Source organism: Leopardus geoffroyi, chromosome C1 (genome assembly GCF_018350155.1).
Source record: "Leopardus geoffroyi isolate Oge1 chromosome C1, O.geoffroyi_Oge1_pat1.0, whole genome shotgun sequence".
Classification (NCBI taxonomy): Eukaryota; Metazoa; Chordata; class Mammalia; order Carnivora; family Felidae; genus Leopardus; species Leopardus geoffroyi.
In genome coordinates this window covers 18,622,289-18,640,288 of record NC_059328.1, presented here as the reverse complement: position 1 = coordinate 18,640,288, position 18,000 = coordinate 18,622,289, and the positions used below count along the sequence as shown (strand labels likewise).

Sequence of the window (18,000 nt, the reverse complement as noted above, 5' to 3'; positions counted from 1 at the left end):
CACACCCCATCTGTTAGAGGATTAACCAAGGTCCAGGGTGCCACGCTCTAGCAGCCCAGAGGCAGGGGTCTGGGGTCAGAGATCCCAGTCGTGAATCCTGACCTCACCATTTCTTTTTTTAAAAAATGTTTTGATGTTTATTTATTTTTTTTTTCAACGTTTATTTATTTTTGGGACAGAGAGAGACAGAGCATGAACGGGGGAGGGGCAGAGAGAGAGGGAGACACAGAATCAGAAACAGGCTCCAGGCTCTGAGCCATCAGCCCAGAGCCCGACGCGGGGCTCGAACTCACGGACCGCGAGATCGTGACCTGGCTGAAGTCAGACGTTTAACCGACTGCGCCACCCAGGCGCCCCTGATGTTTATTTTTGACAGAGAGAATGATCAGGGGGAGAGGCAGACAGAGAGGGAGACACAGAAGCCGAAGGAGGCTCCAGGCTCTGAGCTGTCAGCACAGATCCGGCAGGGCTTCAACTCACAAGCTAGGAGATCATGACCTGAGCTGAAGTTGGACGCTTAACCGACTGAGCCACCCGGGAGCCCCCTGACCTCACCATTTCTCATCCAGGTTATTTGGAGCAAGTCCATCCTTTTCTCTGAGCCTCTTTTCCTCAGCTGTAAAGTGAGACTAAATAATGGTGAAATGGACTGTCTGGGTTCAAGTCCTGGTTCCACCCCTCTGGGCTGAACTTGAACAAGTCCATGAACCTCTGTGAGTCTCAGGATGCTTATCTGTGAAATGATCAGATTACCATGAGAATTAAGTGAATTAATTTACATAAGGTTCTTGGAAGAATGCCTGGCACATGGTGAGCCATAGTTTATGATTATTGTCATGGTTGTTATTATTAGGTTTGTGGGGAGAATGTGCAAGAAGGAGGGGGGAGAGGGCGCGGGGGGCACAGGCCCGCCCCAGAGAAGCTCACTGAATGGGAAGGGAGGAAGCCCGGCTGGCGGCCCTCCGAGGCCCCCCTCTGCCAGCCCTCGGGTGGGAGCACCCTTCCTGCCACCCTCCTGCCCGCCCCAGCCGGTGAGGAGTGCCCGCCTCCCGCCCCTTTGTGGTCACACAAAGCTGGTCCCTCAGCAGGTCTAGGCCCCTGGCAGAGCTCTTTGATGTTAAAAATAGGTTATTCCACCGAAAGACCCAGAGAAAGATGGTTTTATGAGCCAAAAGGGGCTGCAGTTTGGGGTTTCCTTTCTTCCTTTGAGGGGCCCGGGACGCTGAGGGAGGGCAGCGTCTTATGGGCAAGATTTTCCAGGTCTCAGAGGAACACAAGAGGCCTCTGGGCCGACCAGCATCTCCGGGAGGATGTGTTGTGGCCAGAGGGACCTCTCCAGTGCCCTGTCCTGCAGCCTGGGACCCAGGTTCAGGACCCTGGGGCCCCTCTCTGCTGGGGGCAGCCACAGGCGCCCTCCCACCGCCAGCTCCCCCCTCCTCCTCTCCACACAGGCCCCCCTCCCACCCCTCTGGCTGCCCAGGGCTCTCCGTGTTAGCAGCTTACCTGCCCAGTGCCTGCTGCGAACCCTTCCCGGGGATCCCCTCTATCTACACACCTTGGGAAAGAGGGGCTTTTGATTTTCCCCATTTTACAGGTGAGGGCGGTGAGGTGCTCACAGGATCAACGGACACCACGGGACTGGGAAGTTGCCAAAGCTGGGATCAAACCTGCCTCTTCTGACTGACTCCAAGTCCCCAGCACCTGGACGTCCCCAAACGGGACATGAGGGAGAGAGGGGAGGTCAAGGGGGACCCTGGGGCTGGGGGACATGGCAGCGGCACCCCTGCTGTTGAATCCCCTTCTCGCCAAGCGGCCGATGTGTGAGACCTTTCCTTCCGCGAGCCTCAGTGTTCCTGGCTGTGAAATGGGGAGAACCATCCCTGCTGTGTCTGCCTGGTTGGCTTTGTGTGTAGGTGGTAGTGGGGTGGGGGAGCAGCAGCGATGGCATGGTTTGGGCACGGGGGACGCTCTCACCAGAGAGAAGGGTGCCTACCCCAGCCCCATTTGGGGTGGAATTCAGCCTGCGATCCAACCCCCCCCCCCCCGCCAGGCGGCTAACCCCTCTTGGGCCCCCCTTTGCTCCCCGACCCGGTCGCGTCCGCCTTTGTAACAGAGGACTCACGACTGCGACGTATCCCGACCCAAAGGTGCACTAGGGTAGAGTTTCAGGCAGGAGGAAACGCTAAGAGAAGAGTGGCGGGGGTCCTTGGTGAGGCAGGTGCTGGGGATAAAGACAGCTGAACATACGGCCTAGGCTATACCCTGCAGCAGCTACACGGACGTGGCAGTGAGCGGTTCAGCACAGGGGGGCCCTGGAGAAGGGGGCTGATGCAGGAAGGGGGAGGAGGGGACGGGAGGGGTTGGGTTCTGAGGGGGCACCATGAGCAGTTTTATGAAACAAACAACAGGAAAGAGAGAGGCTGGGGGTGGGGAGGGGAGAAGGAGCCCAGAGAGCAGGTGGAGGGCAGGCTGGTTTGACTCCTGCCTCCACCCGCAGAGTGGATGACCCCGGGTGGGTCTCTTCACCTAGCTTTCAGCATGCGCCTGCCGAGTGGTAGGTCCTTAGCTACTGATCTTTTGACTTGGCCTGGGTATCCTGACCCCTGGGTGGCCTCGTCCTCCAGCCTGAATGTGGGTCTATGCTACGGCAGGGGGTGGACCCCGCAGAGATGGGGGAGAACCGGGAGGGAGGGGAACATTTTCTTGATGTCTCCGTGCGGGGGCCTGAAGGTGGAGCCCACCCCCCTCCACTCCCCCTGCCCTCCCGGGCAGCCTGCACAGATGTCTCTCCAGCGCCTTCCGTGAGCCCAGCACTGTGATTCACTGGTGGAAAGCCGGAATTGGAACTCTAAGACCAGTGCGGGCCTCCATTCCGCTGCCCGTTTCGTCCAAGCTGGCTGTGTTGACTTCGAAAGGCTAGAACTTGGGGGTCAATGCCTGGGATTACTCTTTTCCTCATCAGAAAAGTGAAGGGAGCTGCCCCTATCCTCCGGGTTGTTGGGAAGGCCCAATGGGTACAGGGAGGGTGCCACCTTTGCAAAGTTCCTAGACGGGCCCTGCGGCCAGTGCCCGTGACTGATGGCATAATCGACCGTCACAGCAGCCCAAGGTTACTGTGGAAGTACCAGCTGTTCACACGGGTTGAGAAAACAGATTTCATCACCACTCACAGTAGGTGCTTTCTTCACTATTCTCCATGTCACCAGCTCCTGGGGTTTCCTAGCGTCTCTGGGGTTACATGCCCATCGATCCCCTTGGCTAGCAGATCCCCGGTTGGAATCCACACCTTTTGCTCCCACCAACCCACTGAGCCATCAACTTGCCAAACAGCAGTCGGGTTTGTTCTCAAACCCTTTCTTGCCAGTTGGGTTTTCATGGTTACAAAATCTCATTGGCTATTAGGCCGGTCCGGGGGCCATTTTGCCCTCAGATCCTTTCTACCCTCTTTCCCCATTTGGCTGCATGATGCAAGGCTCTGGTTCCACCAAGTCAGCTGGTTCCAGCTCCGCTCCACCAATGGGAGGCACTGGGAGGACACTGAAGGATGGGAGGAAGAGAGAGCCCCCGTCTTATTTGTCTCGGGGGCATTGCCATGGCGGCTGAGTCTCCTCTGTGGCTCCAGCAAATGCCATTCCGTTCTGCTTCTGCAGGTGGGGGAGGGCGTGCTGGCAACACCTTTCCTTGCGCGTCTCTCCCGCCAAAGGGTGGCAGCGGCTTCCTGCTGTGGCTGATCTTGGGGCTCCTCACCGTCAGTGTTTGGCTCCTCAGCTCTTCCGTCACCTGTGTCGCCAGCGACCCCCGAATTAACTTTCCTCTGTTTCCAGTACTCAAAGTGGCTTCTGTTTTTCTGATGGGACCCTCACTGGCAGCGATGCGAAGTCATCGACGATACGACGCAAAGCAGGAGCGTCTCTTTCTAGGAAACTAGGCTGAATACCTCGGAAAGACTTGGTGAAGGCAAGGTGCTAAGAATACATCCAATTCGGGGGCGCCTGGGTGGCTCAGTCGGCTAAGCGTCCGACCTCAGGTCAGGATCTCACGGTTTGTGAGTTCGAGCCCCGCGTCGGGCTCTGTGCTGACGGCTCGGAGCCTGGAGCCTGCTTCGGATTCTGTGTCTCCTTCTCTCTCTGCCCCTCCCCAACTTGGGCTTTGTCTCTCTATGCCTCTCAAAAAAATAAGCAGGCATAAAAAATAAAAATAGAAAAAAATTTTTTTAAAGAATACATTGAATTTGGTATGGGTGGGACATTGTGAAAGATTGGGGGGGGGGGGGGAAATAGCAAAATCTAGATGCTCCTGGGTGCTGATGGCTTCGTATGCATCTCTACATCCCCATTCTTTAAAGAAGAAATTGTAGGAGATGCCTTCTGGGCTGGCGTCAGCCAGAACAGGAGGAAGACCGTCGAACGCGCAGAGGGAGCGGAGGAAACCCAACTGTCCGCTGCACGCCAAAGGAGTGCGCAGTCTGAGCTAAAAGGAGGGAACTCCAGAAACTGAGAAACTGTGTGCCAGGCACACTCACAGTATTTTCTCATTTAATCTTCTCTGCAATTGCAAGTAGTTACTGCAGTTGGCCCCGTGTCACAGGCCAGAAGCAGGCTCGGAAAAATAAAGCCTCTCGCCCACAATCTCGCGGCGTCAGGAATATTCCAAAGTCAGGTTCCAGGAATGTTCTTTCTGCTTCCCCAGCGGCCTCCAGAGCTTCGTTCAGTCTGGCACACGCTTCTGAGGGCCACGCGGAGATTCTAAGCCTCTCGAGGGCAGGACACCCCCCCCTGTGCGGAGGTGCCCCTGGGCCCGACACAGCCCCCTGGGCCTCCTCCCATTCCTGGGCCCGGGCTCAGCTTTCCGGGGAAGGGGAAGTCCCTCGGGGTGACCAAGTTACAGGTATTATAGGGGGACTCACTTTTACACGTGGAAAAAACAGCAAAGCGCGGAGGGTGGGATGACAGAAACTGGAGGTGGTGCTGGTATGTCAGAAACAGCTCCCGGGCTGGGAAGCAGGGGGCCAGGGTTCCACTGACTCACTGGGTGAGCTTGGCTGAGTCTCTGCCCCTCCGGGACCTCAGTTTCCACTTCGGTTAAAGAGGGTCTTTCCTGCCGTGTCTGTCTCTGATCTATTTCACAACGCGGCAGACTCCAAAACGCTCCAAATGTAACCAGGCGGCCGGGGCCCCGCGTGTGCCCCTGACTCAAGTAGCCCTGCCCAGGCCAGGCCAGCTGGTGGGTTTCCAGTGGGGGCAGTCTGCCCTCCGATGTGACTGAGGCCTCTTTACCTGGGCCTACTCATAACAGACCCAAAATTACGTCACGGAGACTCTGGCAAGGAAATATTTACGGTGTCCTCACCCGGTCGCCTGTCCCTCCGAGAAATGTGTTATCCCCATTTGATAGGGAAGGAAACCGAGGCCCAGAGCGGGGAGATGACTTGCCCCAGGCCTTGCAGCTGGGATTCAGCAGAGCTGAGGGTGGAACTCGAATCTGACTCGAGAGCCCTGTGGCTTTCACCATAAACCTGCTTCCTCCCTGGAGGGATGACAGCCCATCACCGACTCTAGCACTGCCAACTCGCCACTGAGGAACAAAAGACTGAGCCTTCACAGGGTTCCAAATGAGGCACAGGCAGCGAGTCTCTGAGGGCGGCCTGCTCCCTAGTGACCGGCCTGGCTGTGGGCGGAAACAGGTCTCCGTGGGACCTTGGACAAGCCTCTCCTCTCTCTAGACGCCCGCCCTGGTCTGCGTCGGCCTAGACACCACCGTGAGTCCAAGGATGGTTGCTGGGGCCCAGCTCCACGCTCAGGCCCCCTGAGAGGGACCAGGGGCCAGTGCCCGGGCTTCTGAGTCTCACGCCGGAGCTTAGAGGGCGCTGCAGGCTGCTGTGTGCTACTATGGCTGAGGCCCAGGCTCATAAACCGGACGCTGGGTTCTAATCCCACTACAATACTCTGTGGCCTTGCACGAGCTGACTTCAACATCCTACGCCTCAGTGTCTGACCTATGCAATGGGCGAGTACAGCATGCAAGGGAAATGGCGAAAGCCACCACCCTCTCCCCGGCCACACACACACACACACACACACACCCCTGGGGACACAGAAGTGTAGAAGTGAATCATTTCCCATGTCTTTTCTACTTCAGAATCCCTTGAACCTCCTGGGCCACAAAGGATTCAAAAAGTGCCCTGATTAAGGGCCACGGGGCGGGGCGGGGCGGGGCGGGGCGCGCCCCGGAGGCCGGAAAGCCCAGGCACATTAGGCTGCAACAGAGAACCCCAAGGACGTGACAACGGGCAAAATGAGCAAAGGGCTTTGAATGCCAAGCTCAGGAGCTCAGAACCCGAGCCCTGCTGAGGGCTCCTTGGCCCGGACGGGCCCCCCGCCGCCAGCTTTCACAAGGGAGGCCTCAGCGTTCAGGCTGCGCTGGGGTGTGAGCCCTGGTGAGGCCACTCCACGAATTTCCCTGTGTATTAATCCCACGTCCCATAAAATCCCCCTCCAGTGCCACACATGTGGACGCTTCTCCCCGGCAACGGTGGCGGTGGACTGTGGCAGGGTGTCAGCCGCAGCCCAGGGGCTGGGTGGCGCGGAGGAGAGCCCTGCCACCCGCCGGTGGGTCTGGGGAGGGCCCTCGGGCCTCCGGGCCCGCCCAGGCCAACACTGGCCTTAATTAAAAATGAGTCTCCTGCAGGATCCAAACCACCGCCCGGCCACCCCCTCCAACTGCTTTCGGTTCTGCTCCTGGGCCGCGTGCTGAGGCCAGCCCCACAAATAAAAGCCATCACTTTTTTTTTTTTTTTTTTCCTCTCTCTCTCTCTTTCTCTTTCTCTCCCTCTTTTTTTTTTTTTTCTTTTCTTTTTTCCAAAAAGAGAGAGAGGCAACCACAAGATCTTCTAAGAGGCCGTGACATCACAGCCCAGGTGACCACAGCCCAGCCAATGGGCCAAGGCCGCGAGCTGGCTTCTTGTATCCTGTGAGCTGAGGTTGGGTTGACACTGTGAAGGCCTGGTCCCTCAACCACAGAACCACAAGGCCAGGCCCTCAGCCGCCTTCAGGGCCCTGCGCGGGAGCTGGTTGGCTCCCGGTCCTCCCCACCCCCGGGCCGCCCTCGCACCCACTGGAGCCTGGGCTCCGTCGGGGGTGAGCCTCATTCATTCATTCCCCGTGGCGCTGATGCTGGGCCTGGCTCTGCTCTCCCTGCCCTACAGCTTCTCCGCCCTGGCTGCCGAAGGCCCCTTCCCGCCATCTAATGATACACTCTGCATACGCTTCTGTTGAAAATTTGTGGCTAGACATTCCTGTGGGACTGGGAATCCAAATTCTTGGGTACAAACAGAAACTTACTTTCTTTGGGGATTTTCTCTCTCTCTCTCTCTCTCTCTCTCTCTCGCTCACACACACACTCTCGCGTTCTTTCCTTTTTTCTTTTTCGTAGCAATAGGGGGGGAAAAAAGAGACAAAACAAAACAAAACAAAACAAAACAAAAAACAAACAAAAAGCGACACCACCCCCCCCTCCTTTTATTTTCAAAAATAGCCAGGAAAAAATAAAACAACAACCAACCAAGTCAATCCCAACCCGACCCCCTGAAGGTCTGATTTCTCGCCTTCCTCAGAGAGGGGCATGGCTTCGAACAGCATCTTCGATTCCTTCCCGACCTACTCGCCAACCTTCATCCGCGGTGAGTAACGATTGCCCAGGGCCCTGGGCTGAGCCTTTCGGGTGGGGAGCTGTGGCCAGGCCCCGGACCGCGTCCCTCCACCGAACACCCTGGCTGCCTTCAAGGGCACGGCCTGCCTACCTAAATCCGCTGACTCTTGAAAGCCTGAGGTGGGAAGAGGGGTTGGTGGCCTCCGTGGCCTCCTGGAGTGGACTTTTGTGGGACTTTTATCCTCAGCTGGTGGGGACAGTAGGGGAAATGGATACCACAAGACCTCAAAGGCCGACCTCGAAGGGTCCTGGGGCGGAGAGGACATGGAGGGAGTCCCTGTGACCTGAGGCTTCTTGCCTCACTGACGGGGCCCCTGGCCCACCTGGAGAGCTTGGACCCTCCCCCTGAGCTCAGGCAGACGTGGGCTCTGGGGCACACTCAGTCCTCCCAGAGCCAGACCAGCTTCTGTCAAGAGCCATGGATCTAAAGATCTTTCTGAGCACTTCTCCAGTGCTTCCCAAGTCGTCCCGGACTCAGGGAAGCAGAGGGAAGAGATGGCTACAGGCTTTTGTCGAGAGCTTGCATAGCTCTGGGGCGCACTGAAACTGGCTAAGTGTCGGGGGACGGGGGGAGCAGGACTGGGGAAGGTTTATAACCTTGGTCACAGAGGAGAAGAAAGTGTTTCTGGCTGGATTTGCCTCTATTCGTGGCCTAGAGTGAGTGACCCAGAGGTTTGGGCTGTGTCCTTCAAAAAAGATAGGGTTCCAGGATCCCCCACTTGGGACCGCTGATGGAGGCTAGGGTTCAGGGGGAGACTTTTCTTGCCTCTGTCCGGCTCGTAGGGCTGATGCACCATGGTCTCAGGCAACCCCCTGCTGCCTTCCCCCACCCCCCCCCCGCCAACCCCCAGCAGGAGTCCAGATGGGGCTGTGGCACCTGAGACTGGGGGTCCAGTGGCCCTGAGCCTGCGTCCCAGGTCAGTGGCTACCTTGCCCAGTGGCCTTAGGCAAGTAACTTAACCTCTCTGTTGTGACCCCTCCGGTTGGGACATTCCGATCGTCTGAGGCTGTGGATGGGCCGTGCAGGAGGGCAGTGCCTCTGGGTGACTCACGGAGACGGGTTCTCCTCCAGAATAGAGAGAGGAGCTGCGTGGGGTCTGCAACTCCAAGGTTCAGGGAGCTGGGGTTGCCTTTTCTCAGCTGAGGTGGTCAACTGAGATACCGAAGTTGGTCTGACTGTCTGTCTGCCTTTCTGCCCATCGGCCTGTCCCACTGCTGGCTAACGGAGTGACTCAGAGACCGTCCCTGGGCGGCCAGCTCCGGGCAGGGACCGAGGCACATTTGGGTGCTTATTGTTTAAAGGTTTCTGCGAGGGCTTGTCTGAGGTGGGACCCCTTCCTCCTCCCTAGAGAGAGGCTGAGGCCGGCTGCGTGGCTGCAGATGGGGACGGAGTCGTGGCGGGGGGAGGAGGGGCCGCCACCTCTGAGGCGGATACACTCCCGCCAAACCTGGTTGTGGCTGGTGACAAGCAGCAGCCTCAGGTCTGGGAGCTGACAGCCTTCCTTCAAGCTGCTCCTATTATAACGCAATTCCCCTTTGTAGTCCTCGGAGCTAATTAAAGGCAGTCTGTGGCAAGAAAATAAGGGTTTATAAAAACCATTTGCTGGGTCTTTGTAATCAGTGTTTCTCCCTCCATGAGCAAGATGGAGGGCTGCAGAGTTTAAAACAAAGGCATCTGGGGAGACCAGATGAAGGGACCTGCCACCGAAGATGGGCTCCTGACGCCGTGGAGCCCGAGAGAGAGAGAGCGAGGGCAGCCAGCAGCAAGGGGCGGGAGGGAGAGGAGAGCTGGCGGCGTTGGGCCCCACGTGCGCCCGCAGACAGGATTCCTGACGGACAGGGACACAGATGTGCTTTGTAAGACAGGGTCCGCGGGGAGGGCTCAAGGTCTGGGGCCCGAGGCGTCCGTCCACACTCTCTGACCGACCCCTTCTCTCCTGCCCAGCCCCATTTCCCACGTTCCGTTTACGGCACGCTTACTTTGGGGGATCCGTCTCCCCCAGTCTGCCACTTCTGTCCCCAGAGACATCCAACCTCTGGGCCGTAAAGCCCCGGGCCCCATACTGCCCCACGTGGGGCCCTTAACCTATCCTGAGTCACAGATCTTTCTGGGGTCCCAGGAAGCCTATAGACTCCTTCTCAGAATCACATTTTTTAAGTGCAGGAAACCAAACCTGTGGAAATACGGTTATCGAACGACAAAAAAGCAAGGGGTGAGGTCTCTGTCGTGACACGCTGAGTGAAAAGACCTCAGGAGGCCCAGGAGCGGCCACAACCCAGTGGATGAGCGGAAACATTATTTCTGGATAATCTGGGACGGGCCCCGAGGAGACAGAAGCACACCTAGGATTTCCACTGGCGACAAAATCACGGTGGAAACAGAGGCTGAATTTTAGTTAGAGATTCATGAAAGGAAGGATGTCACGTGTTTCCCACCCCAGTCCACAGATGTCCTGAATTCCGTGCAAAAGCAGAACTCCAGGCCTCGGGCCCCGGTCCCTCAGGGGCTCTCAGGACGTCTCTGCCCCTGGGGAGCCTTGAAACACGTGGATTCCCAATTCCAAAACTCACCTCAGGTCACTCTGGAGAAGAGGCTGGGGAAGAGGGTGGAGAGACGTTCGGTTCCCACCCTGAAGTAGCGGGGGAGGAGGAAAGCAGAGGGCAATGCTCAACTCACAAGGCTGGCAGGCTGCTGGCAGAATTCCAGGCACCAGGACGGAAGGCGTGAGAGGCCTCCTGGGGTGGCCCCTGCACCCTCCACAGGTCCCCGTCCTTCTCCCTCCTCGTCTGCCGGGACTAGACCCGGACACAGGGTATTTATTCTTCTCTTTGGCAAACGGAGATCCTGAGACCTAACTCTGACTCAGACGTACCGTGCATCTATGGGCAAGTCCCTTCCCCTCTTCGGGCCTCGGTTTCCCCATCTGACAAACGCAGGCGATGGCTCTGAGGATGCCCGAGGGCCCATCTGCAGCTCCACTGAAGGCCAGGGCCCTTGAGCTGAACGGCGCATGAGGCCCTTCTCTGGGGCACCCCCCTGGCAGCACACCCCTAAACGGCACCCACGCAGGCAAAAGCGCTCCCCTCAGGACACTGAAGGAGGGGAGCCTTCTGGGGAGGAAACTGGAGGAAATGAGCCTGAATTGCCACATGCGGGATTTAGGAGACCCTGGGGAGGTAGGGGTTCTCGTTTATCCGGTAATTCTGCAAAAGCCTATCAGGGAGTAGAGGGCCCAGCCCAGATTCAAGCTCAGGCTGTGGACCCTGACTCTGCCCTTCCTTCGCTAACTCCGCAGCTGGGGACAAGTCACCTCACCTCTCTGTACCTGTCTCCCTGTCAGTAAAATGGGGGTGATGATTATACCAACCTCACGGGGCTCTGGAGAGTATTAGACGAATAGGGCGCCTCGCCCGGGCGACACGCCCCACAAACATCTTCGTTCTTAGAATTTCCACGAGCCTGGCCTTGCGCTGGGATCTTGGACACAAGGGTGACTGGGTCAGATTCTCTGTCCTTGAAGAGCTCAAGGTCCGGTGTGGAAAGAGATGAGTAAGCTGAAAATTGCACTGGGGTGTGGGTGATCAATGTTATAAGGGGGAAAGAACGGAAGTCTAGAAGTTTAAAGAGGGGTACTGACCCAGCTGGGGGAAGAGAGAGCAATTCCTCTGGAGAACTTCAGACATTCAGGCTGGGTCTGGCTGGGTCTTGCGGGGTGAAGAGGTGACAAGGGGGGAAAAGGCATCCCCCAGAGAGAGAACAGCCTGGGGCAAAGGTGTGGAGACAGGACTGAGACGACTCTGGGCGCCCCCACCCCGGGGATGGCTGGAGCCGGCGGAAGCATTGACGTGGATGGACGGCAGGTCTGTGGGGCCTCCAGTCTGGCCAAGGTTCCCGAAGCCGCGGTTGGGTGGGCAGTTGACTCGCAGCTCCTCCCCCCAAAGACACCCGGGAGAAATGGAAAACGGCCTCTTGGGCATGAAGCAGGGCTGCGTGGAGGCGGAGGGTGGGCAAGATGGCACTGGGCAGATCTAGCCCGGATGGTCTGACTCAGAGGTCACCGGACAGGGAGGAAGCTGCCCAGACCAGAGAGGTCAGTCACTGTCCTTTCCTAAGCTCTGGGCAGTGGCCAACAACAGGGGACTCTCCTGGGTTTTGCCCTGAAAGTCCCAAATCCCAGGCACCTCAAGACAGTTGGTCACCCTCAGCGGTGTGCCCGTGGCAGCCTCCCCCTCCCTCCCCAGCCCTGGGAGATGAACGGACTGACCAGACCGACCACCAGCCATCCTGCGTCCACTATGGTGCTTAGCTGGCGCCACGTCTGCTGGGCCCCTTTGACGGTGGCTCCCGGGGCTGCCCTGCACACACCCGTCTCCCCAGACCACCCTGTCTGTCCCAAGTGCCCCCCGGGGAGACATTCCTGGGAGCCCCCCACCAGCCACAGGGTCTGGGCGGGCATGAGCCAGCCCCACACAGTGGGACTGTGTGTCCAGGCCTCACCCACGCCCGCTACGGCAGCTGGCGGCCCCCGGCGGCCCCCAGCGGCCCCACTGGTCACATAGAGGGCCCATTGACGCCTCGGCCTTGAGGTGGCCGCATCAAAGCCGAGGCTTGCTTGGTTACCTGAGCAAGTAGGGGAGTTTACGGAGGGGAGCGGAGCTGGGAGAAGGATGTCCCTGAGCAACAGGGCCTGAAAACCTGACCCTCCAGAAGGTTCTGAGAGGCAGGGGAGAGCAGCCTCCACGGATCCCAGCCTTGCCTCTGAGCCAGTCCGGACTGCTCGATAGGTGGGGAAACTGAGGCCCGGGCTCAGGGTTTGGCCGGGCGGGAGGAACGGGCAGCACATACGCCCGTCCTTACTCCCGTCCCCTGAGATGCCTCATCGGCAGACCCTTTCTCAAATCCACCACCCAGCGCGTGCCCCCCCCGCCCCGGGAGCTGGGGAGTCTCACCCAATCTTCAACACTGAGCTCCAACACCCCCTCTGCCAGGAGTCTTCCCCGGGACCACCTGCAATGACCCAGGAGCCCTGGCCTCCCAGGGCCAGCCCTGGTGCCCAGCTTGGTGCTGAGTATCCCGCCTACCTGGTAGAAATAAGAAGAAGGGAGGAGGGAGGTGGAAGGAAGCGCTTTAGCCCCTCCATGGAGCCCAGGCCCTCTGTCATTGGCCTTGAAAGAGCACCTCCCAAACGCAGCCCCACCCCCCAGCCCCAAGCAAGGAGGGGCTCTGGGAATTGTGGGACTAGCATGGGAGTAAGACCCCGTCATACCTTGGGAAGTCGCGAGAACCCAAAACAGTGAGCCCGTGCAGGATACATCGGAGCTGGCAGACGGAGAGTGCCACCTCCTGATTATACAGAAGGGGAAACTGAGGTCCAAAGAGGGGTCTGGCCCGGGTAAGGTCCAATTCAGCAACAAGAAACCAAGTTTTCTTGCCCACCCAGCGACAAACCTTCCGCCCTGCACATAGTTTAGGAGTCAGGCTGACCGGGTTTAAGCGGTTTTGTAGCCAACATGTTGATTCACCTCTTTGAGTCTCAGTTGCCTCCTCTGTGAGATGGGTCTGGGAGCACTGCCCTCCAAGGGTGCTTTCCAAGAGCGAATGGGGCCTGTCCTGCAGCCCTGTGCTGGCCTGCGTGCAGCAAGGGCTCACTCAGCGGTCTGTCTCCTGCTGGGCAGGGGCCACTCGGCTGGGCCTCCAATTCCATCATTTGCCACAGCAGATATCCCCGCGTCTGGTTTTCTCAGTGCCAGAGAGGGGTAAGCACGGAAGAGGCTGTAGGGGGACCATGAGACCCCTTGCCAACGGCCCTCTGGGAGGGTGGCAGAGAAGAAGGCGTTCTACGGGGACAAGGCAACATAAACTGTGGTTACAAGCCCAGGCTGCAGCCTCTCGAGGCTTGCCTTAGACAAAGCGTTGCTCCTCTCTGAGCCCAGTTTCCCCATCTTTAGAATGGGGAGAACCAACAGTAGCCAATTCAGAGCTTGTTGGATGGGTTCAACGAGGATATATATCACGTGCTTAACGCAGGGTCAAGTGCAGAGGGCTAGTGCAGAGTCAAGCCCTCCGTAAATGCTGGAAATTATGGCTATTTAATGTTTCCCTCCTCCCGGGGGAAGTTCCTGTCTGATTCTGAGCGGGATAGGCAAAGTGAGAAAGTTGTCTCTCTCTCCTCTGGCCTCCCCTTGGGGTGCCTTCCCGGGCCTTCCCCTGTCCCCTCCAGGCCTTGGGAGTGTCCTGCCCCACCCTTACCCACCCCACCCCCCACTTGTCGAGAAGGACCACCCAGCGTTTCTTGCTAAATAGGTGGAGAGAAGGGCGAACGGATGGACCAGGGATTGAATGAACCAAGACTGACCAGCCTGGGAGGTTTCCAGTGGCCCCCTCACTTCCCCCTTTACCGTCTGGCTCATTCTTTGAAACGCTTGTTGGTGGGAGCCTGGGCACTCCCGTCCGATCGGCACCGCGGCGTGATGGTTTAGGTTCCTCTTTGGGGTTTTCTTTCGCGTCTGGGAAAAGTGTTTTTGGCAAAAGGTTCAGACTTACATGTGGGCGGAAAGGGCGGATGCCCATAACTTATGATTTGCAGAGGTGACCAAAGTCCCCCCCCCCCCTTAAAACGTCCTGCACTGCGTGACATGGTGACTGAAATCCCACTCAGCCCCTCTGGGGTGCCCATCCAGGACCCCGTAGCCATGACCCTTTAGCATCAGTGAATCCAACTGGTCTGCTCATCTCTGTTCAGAGGAAAAGGTGGCTGGGTGCAGAGCCAGCAGAAGGTATTAAAGGAAGAGGAAACTTGGGGGCGTTCCAATGGAAAAGAGAGCAAAAGGGAAGGGGGTGAGGAGGAGAGGAAAGGTCCATTTTCTCCATGCCCTCACCTGAGTGCTCCATGGCTAAGCACCAACACCCCCATAGCCCTGGGAAGTGCCCCCCGCTCGGAGCCTTCCCCTGAGTCATCCCTCAGCAGACCTGAGTCCTGCCCCTGCCCACGGAGGAAGCAGGGGCAGGAGGTTAGACCCACTGAAGCCCCTCACACGGCTCTGGACACTCTCGTGTCTCAGGAAGATGTGTCAGAGCCACGATGGTGGGAATGAGGAGCCCCTTGTTAGCGGTGGTGGGGGACCCAAAGGAGAGCCTGTTTCCCCCCTAAAAAGCCGCCGTATACCTTCCCAAAGGGGAAGGGAAGCCACCCCTGAGAATAAGACTTTAGAAAAAAGACTGGAAGGAAAACACTACAATGTCATAGTCAATGCTACACGGTGCACTTATGGCGGGGAGCCTTTGTTACTAACCCTTTGGGTGACTGAGCGTTTTCTAAACCTTTAAACACTGAGCTGGGCCTCCTGCCAGCCTACACACCACAGTGTGGGGCCAGCCTGCTCCTGCCTAGCCTGGGCCCCGCTGGCCACCCCTCCTCTCTCTTCTTCTTGCCAAATCACCGCGTCTGTCATCCTCCTCCAGGACCCAGCCCTGTCAGGCTGTGAAGGAAGGGTCTGCCCTGGGCCGGGCAGAGCCACGCATACAGCAGGTGCTGGCCTGTGTTGTGGCCCTCATGGGGAGACCGTTTTCCCGGAACGCCCAGGACTTGGGACGTAATGGGGACCAGTTGGTGCTGTTAACCTTCTGGTGGACATTTATTAAACATCAACTGCATGCACGCCACACACTGTACTGGGAAATGGGGATACAGGAGCAGACAAAAGGCAAAGATACCCACCCTCCCAGAGCCGATGTTTTAGTGACGAGTGGAAAGAGTTCACCTCTGGAAAATGCCCCGGGGAGATAGGCCGGCACCCCTCGGCCTGTGCCCTTCTTATCTATGTGGAGCCTCAGCCTTCCAGGACTTCCATAAATGCTCCCATGACCCCATTAGATATTCATCACAGGATCTTCACCTCCGTGGCGGAAATGAATAAACAAACAGACTCGGTGACGGTGTGACCCGCGGAAAGTAATATTTAGGAGGAGGAAGGCAGGAACCACACTTCTTGATGACTTATGGTGTGCCAGGCTCTGTGCGCGGTTCCTTTCCAAGAATACCTCATTTCACTTCATCTCTACCACAATCCATGTAGCAGGGGGTTCTTGTTATTTTCCCCACTTTACAGATGGGGAAACTGGGGGCTCAGCAAAGGGACGGGACTCACCCAAGGTCACGCAGCTAGTAGCTGGTGAAGCCCAGATACGTGTCATCATCTGTCTGACATCAAAGCCAGCCTAACAAAGCTCTTCCTTCTACCTGGCAGACGTCTCTTCTTCTTTAAGGCCTGGCCTCACCACCTCCATGGAGCCCTCCCTGACACCTCCAGGCAAAGTGATTCATATTCTCCTCTACGCAACCAGTGCAATTCCTTCTCAAATACTTCCAGAAGGTTTCACAGAAAGGGTAGAGTCTGAGGTGGGTAGGTCTGGAAAGGAAGGAACATCAGTAGTGCTGGCTAAGGGACGGAGAAAGACTACATACAAAGGGCTTCTTAGAGATGGGAGAGCTTGGGGGTCTTGAGGAGAGGCTGAGGGAGAAAACGCTGGAGGGGACGCGGGCCTAGAGGTTGGGCATGGCCTTCAAGGCGGGGAGTCCAGGCAGGATCCAAGTTGGGCAGTGATGTGGGACAAGGCATCCCATGATGCACCAGGCCGCCTCTGAAATAGGCCAGTGCAAACGTGCGCCTTGAGCGCGTGTACGCGTGTGAACAGAGACCACAGGGGCCCTCCCGCACCCACTTGCAAACCCTATTTTTATCACTCCCTAGACATACATCCGAGCCACCGAAGCATTCTTGTTCTCAGGCACGTAGAGCGCTCCATGGATGTGCACATCTCTGGTCTGATGAGGACAAGGGCGATGGCGCAGAGCAGTCAAAACGCCACCCATCCCAGGGAGAATCCCGGCACCCAAGGCAGCGACACAGTTTGCAGGGCTCAGTGCAAAAGGCATACGGGGCCCCTTGTACAAAAAATCACTAGGAGTTTCAGGATGGCAACCGCGGGACATTACACCAAGTGTGGGGTTCTTCTAAGCAAAGCACCCTGAGCGGCTGCACGGATGGCATGTGGTAATGCCAGCTCTGCCTAGAACAGCCCTGGGCCGGAGGGGCCCAGGGCCCGAGAAGAAACCTCTGTCTCCTTCCCTTGACTTGTGCAGGCTTCCATTCTTCATAGAGTCCATAATTTATTTTTATTATTATTTTTTTAACGTTTATTTTTGAGAAAGAGAGAGACAGAGCACGAGTAGGGGAGGGGCAGAGAGCGAGGGAGACACAGAATCCGAAGCAGGCTCCAGGCTCCGAGCTGTCAGCACAGAGCCCGACGCGAGGCTTGAACCCACGAACCGCAAGATCACGACCTGAGCCCAAGTGAGACATTAACCCACTGAGCCACTCAGGCGCCCGCATGAGTGCATAATTTAAAAAATAATAATGATAAATTAAGCCTAGGGTAAGATCAGAGCTTAAAGATTTTAGAAGCACCGAGAACATTAGGGAAACTAGAAATCCATCAGAAACCCTGTATTTTATATTGTAGATCTCCTAAAGGATCTAGGAAATTTAAAAAGAAACTATAATCTCAACACCCAGAGAAAACCACTATCATTCGATCTATTTCCTTTCAGACTATTTTCCCCCATTTTTAGTATTTGCCTCTGGAGTCTCTCTTCCCTTTATGGGTGAGGCCATACAGAGACATAAACGTATCCGGGAACCTCATCAAGAATGTTAAGACTCATTATGCATATACATCGGGATTCTAGGAAGAGGCTAGAGTGGCTCCGTCCAACAGAACTTTCTGTGATGACGGAAATGTTCTATGTCTGTGCTGCTCAAGGCTGTAGCCCCTCGCTGCATGGGAATATGTGGAAAGTGTTTAAAAAGTCTTACACACAGCAAGCACGGGTTGCTTTTGTAATCAGGAAAAAAAAAAAAAACCGCTAAAGATTTTAAGTTTGTGATACGTTCAGTGTATAAGGGGAAAAAACACTTTAGATTTTTAAAAGCATGTCACTGGGGAAGATTGATCCTAGCAGAATGAGCTCTATTTTTGTTTTTCCTATCAATGCTCATAAAAAGAATGTGGGGTTTAGAATCAGAACCTGTGGGTCTGTCTCCCGGATCTGCCACTTACTGTCTGTGTGGCCACTTAACCTCCCTGAACCTCAATTTCCTCATCTGTAAGATGGGGATATTGACGATACTAACCTCCCCAAGCTGCTGTGGGGACTGAATCAGACAGGGAAGGTGAGTGCACAGGGGACCAGCGAAGCGAGGGAAGAGCTTCGGTGCAGACGATTTCTGCAG

General features: G+C 56.8%; 1 protein-coding gene across 1 annotated transcript in view; it reads left to right on the top strand.

Moving 5' to 3' along the window:
* The first annotated feature begins 7,457 nt into the window (after window positions 1-7,457).
* RUNX3 (RUNX family transcription factor 3) overlaps window positions 7,458-18,000 on the top strand; it is a 58,969-nt gene continuing 48,426 nt past the window's right edge. Inside the window, exon 1 of the mRNA XM_045482224.1 lies at window positions 7,458-7,678. Coding sequence (XP_045338180.1) covers window positions 7,621-7,678 — 58 coding nt within the window. The 5' untranslated portion in view covers window positions 7,458-7,620. The remainder of the gene's footprint in view (window positions 7,679-18,000) is intronic.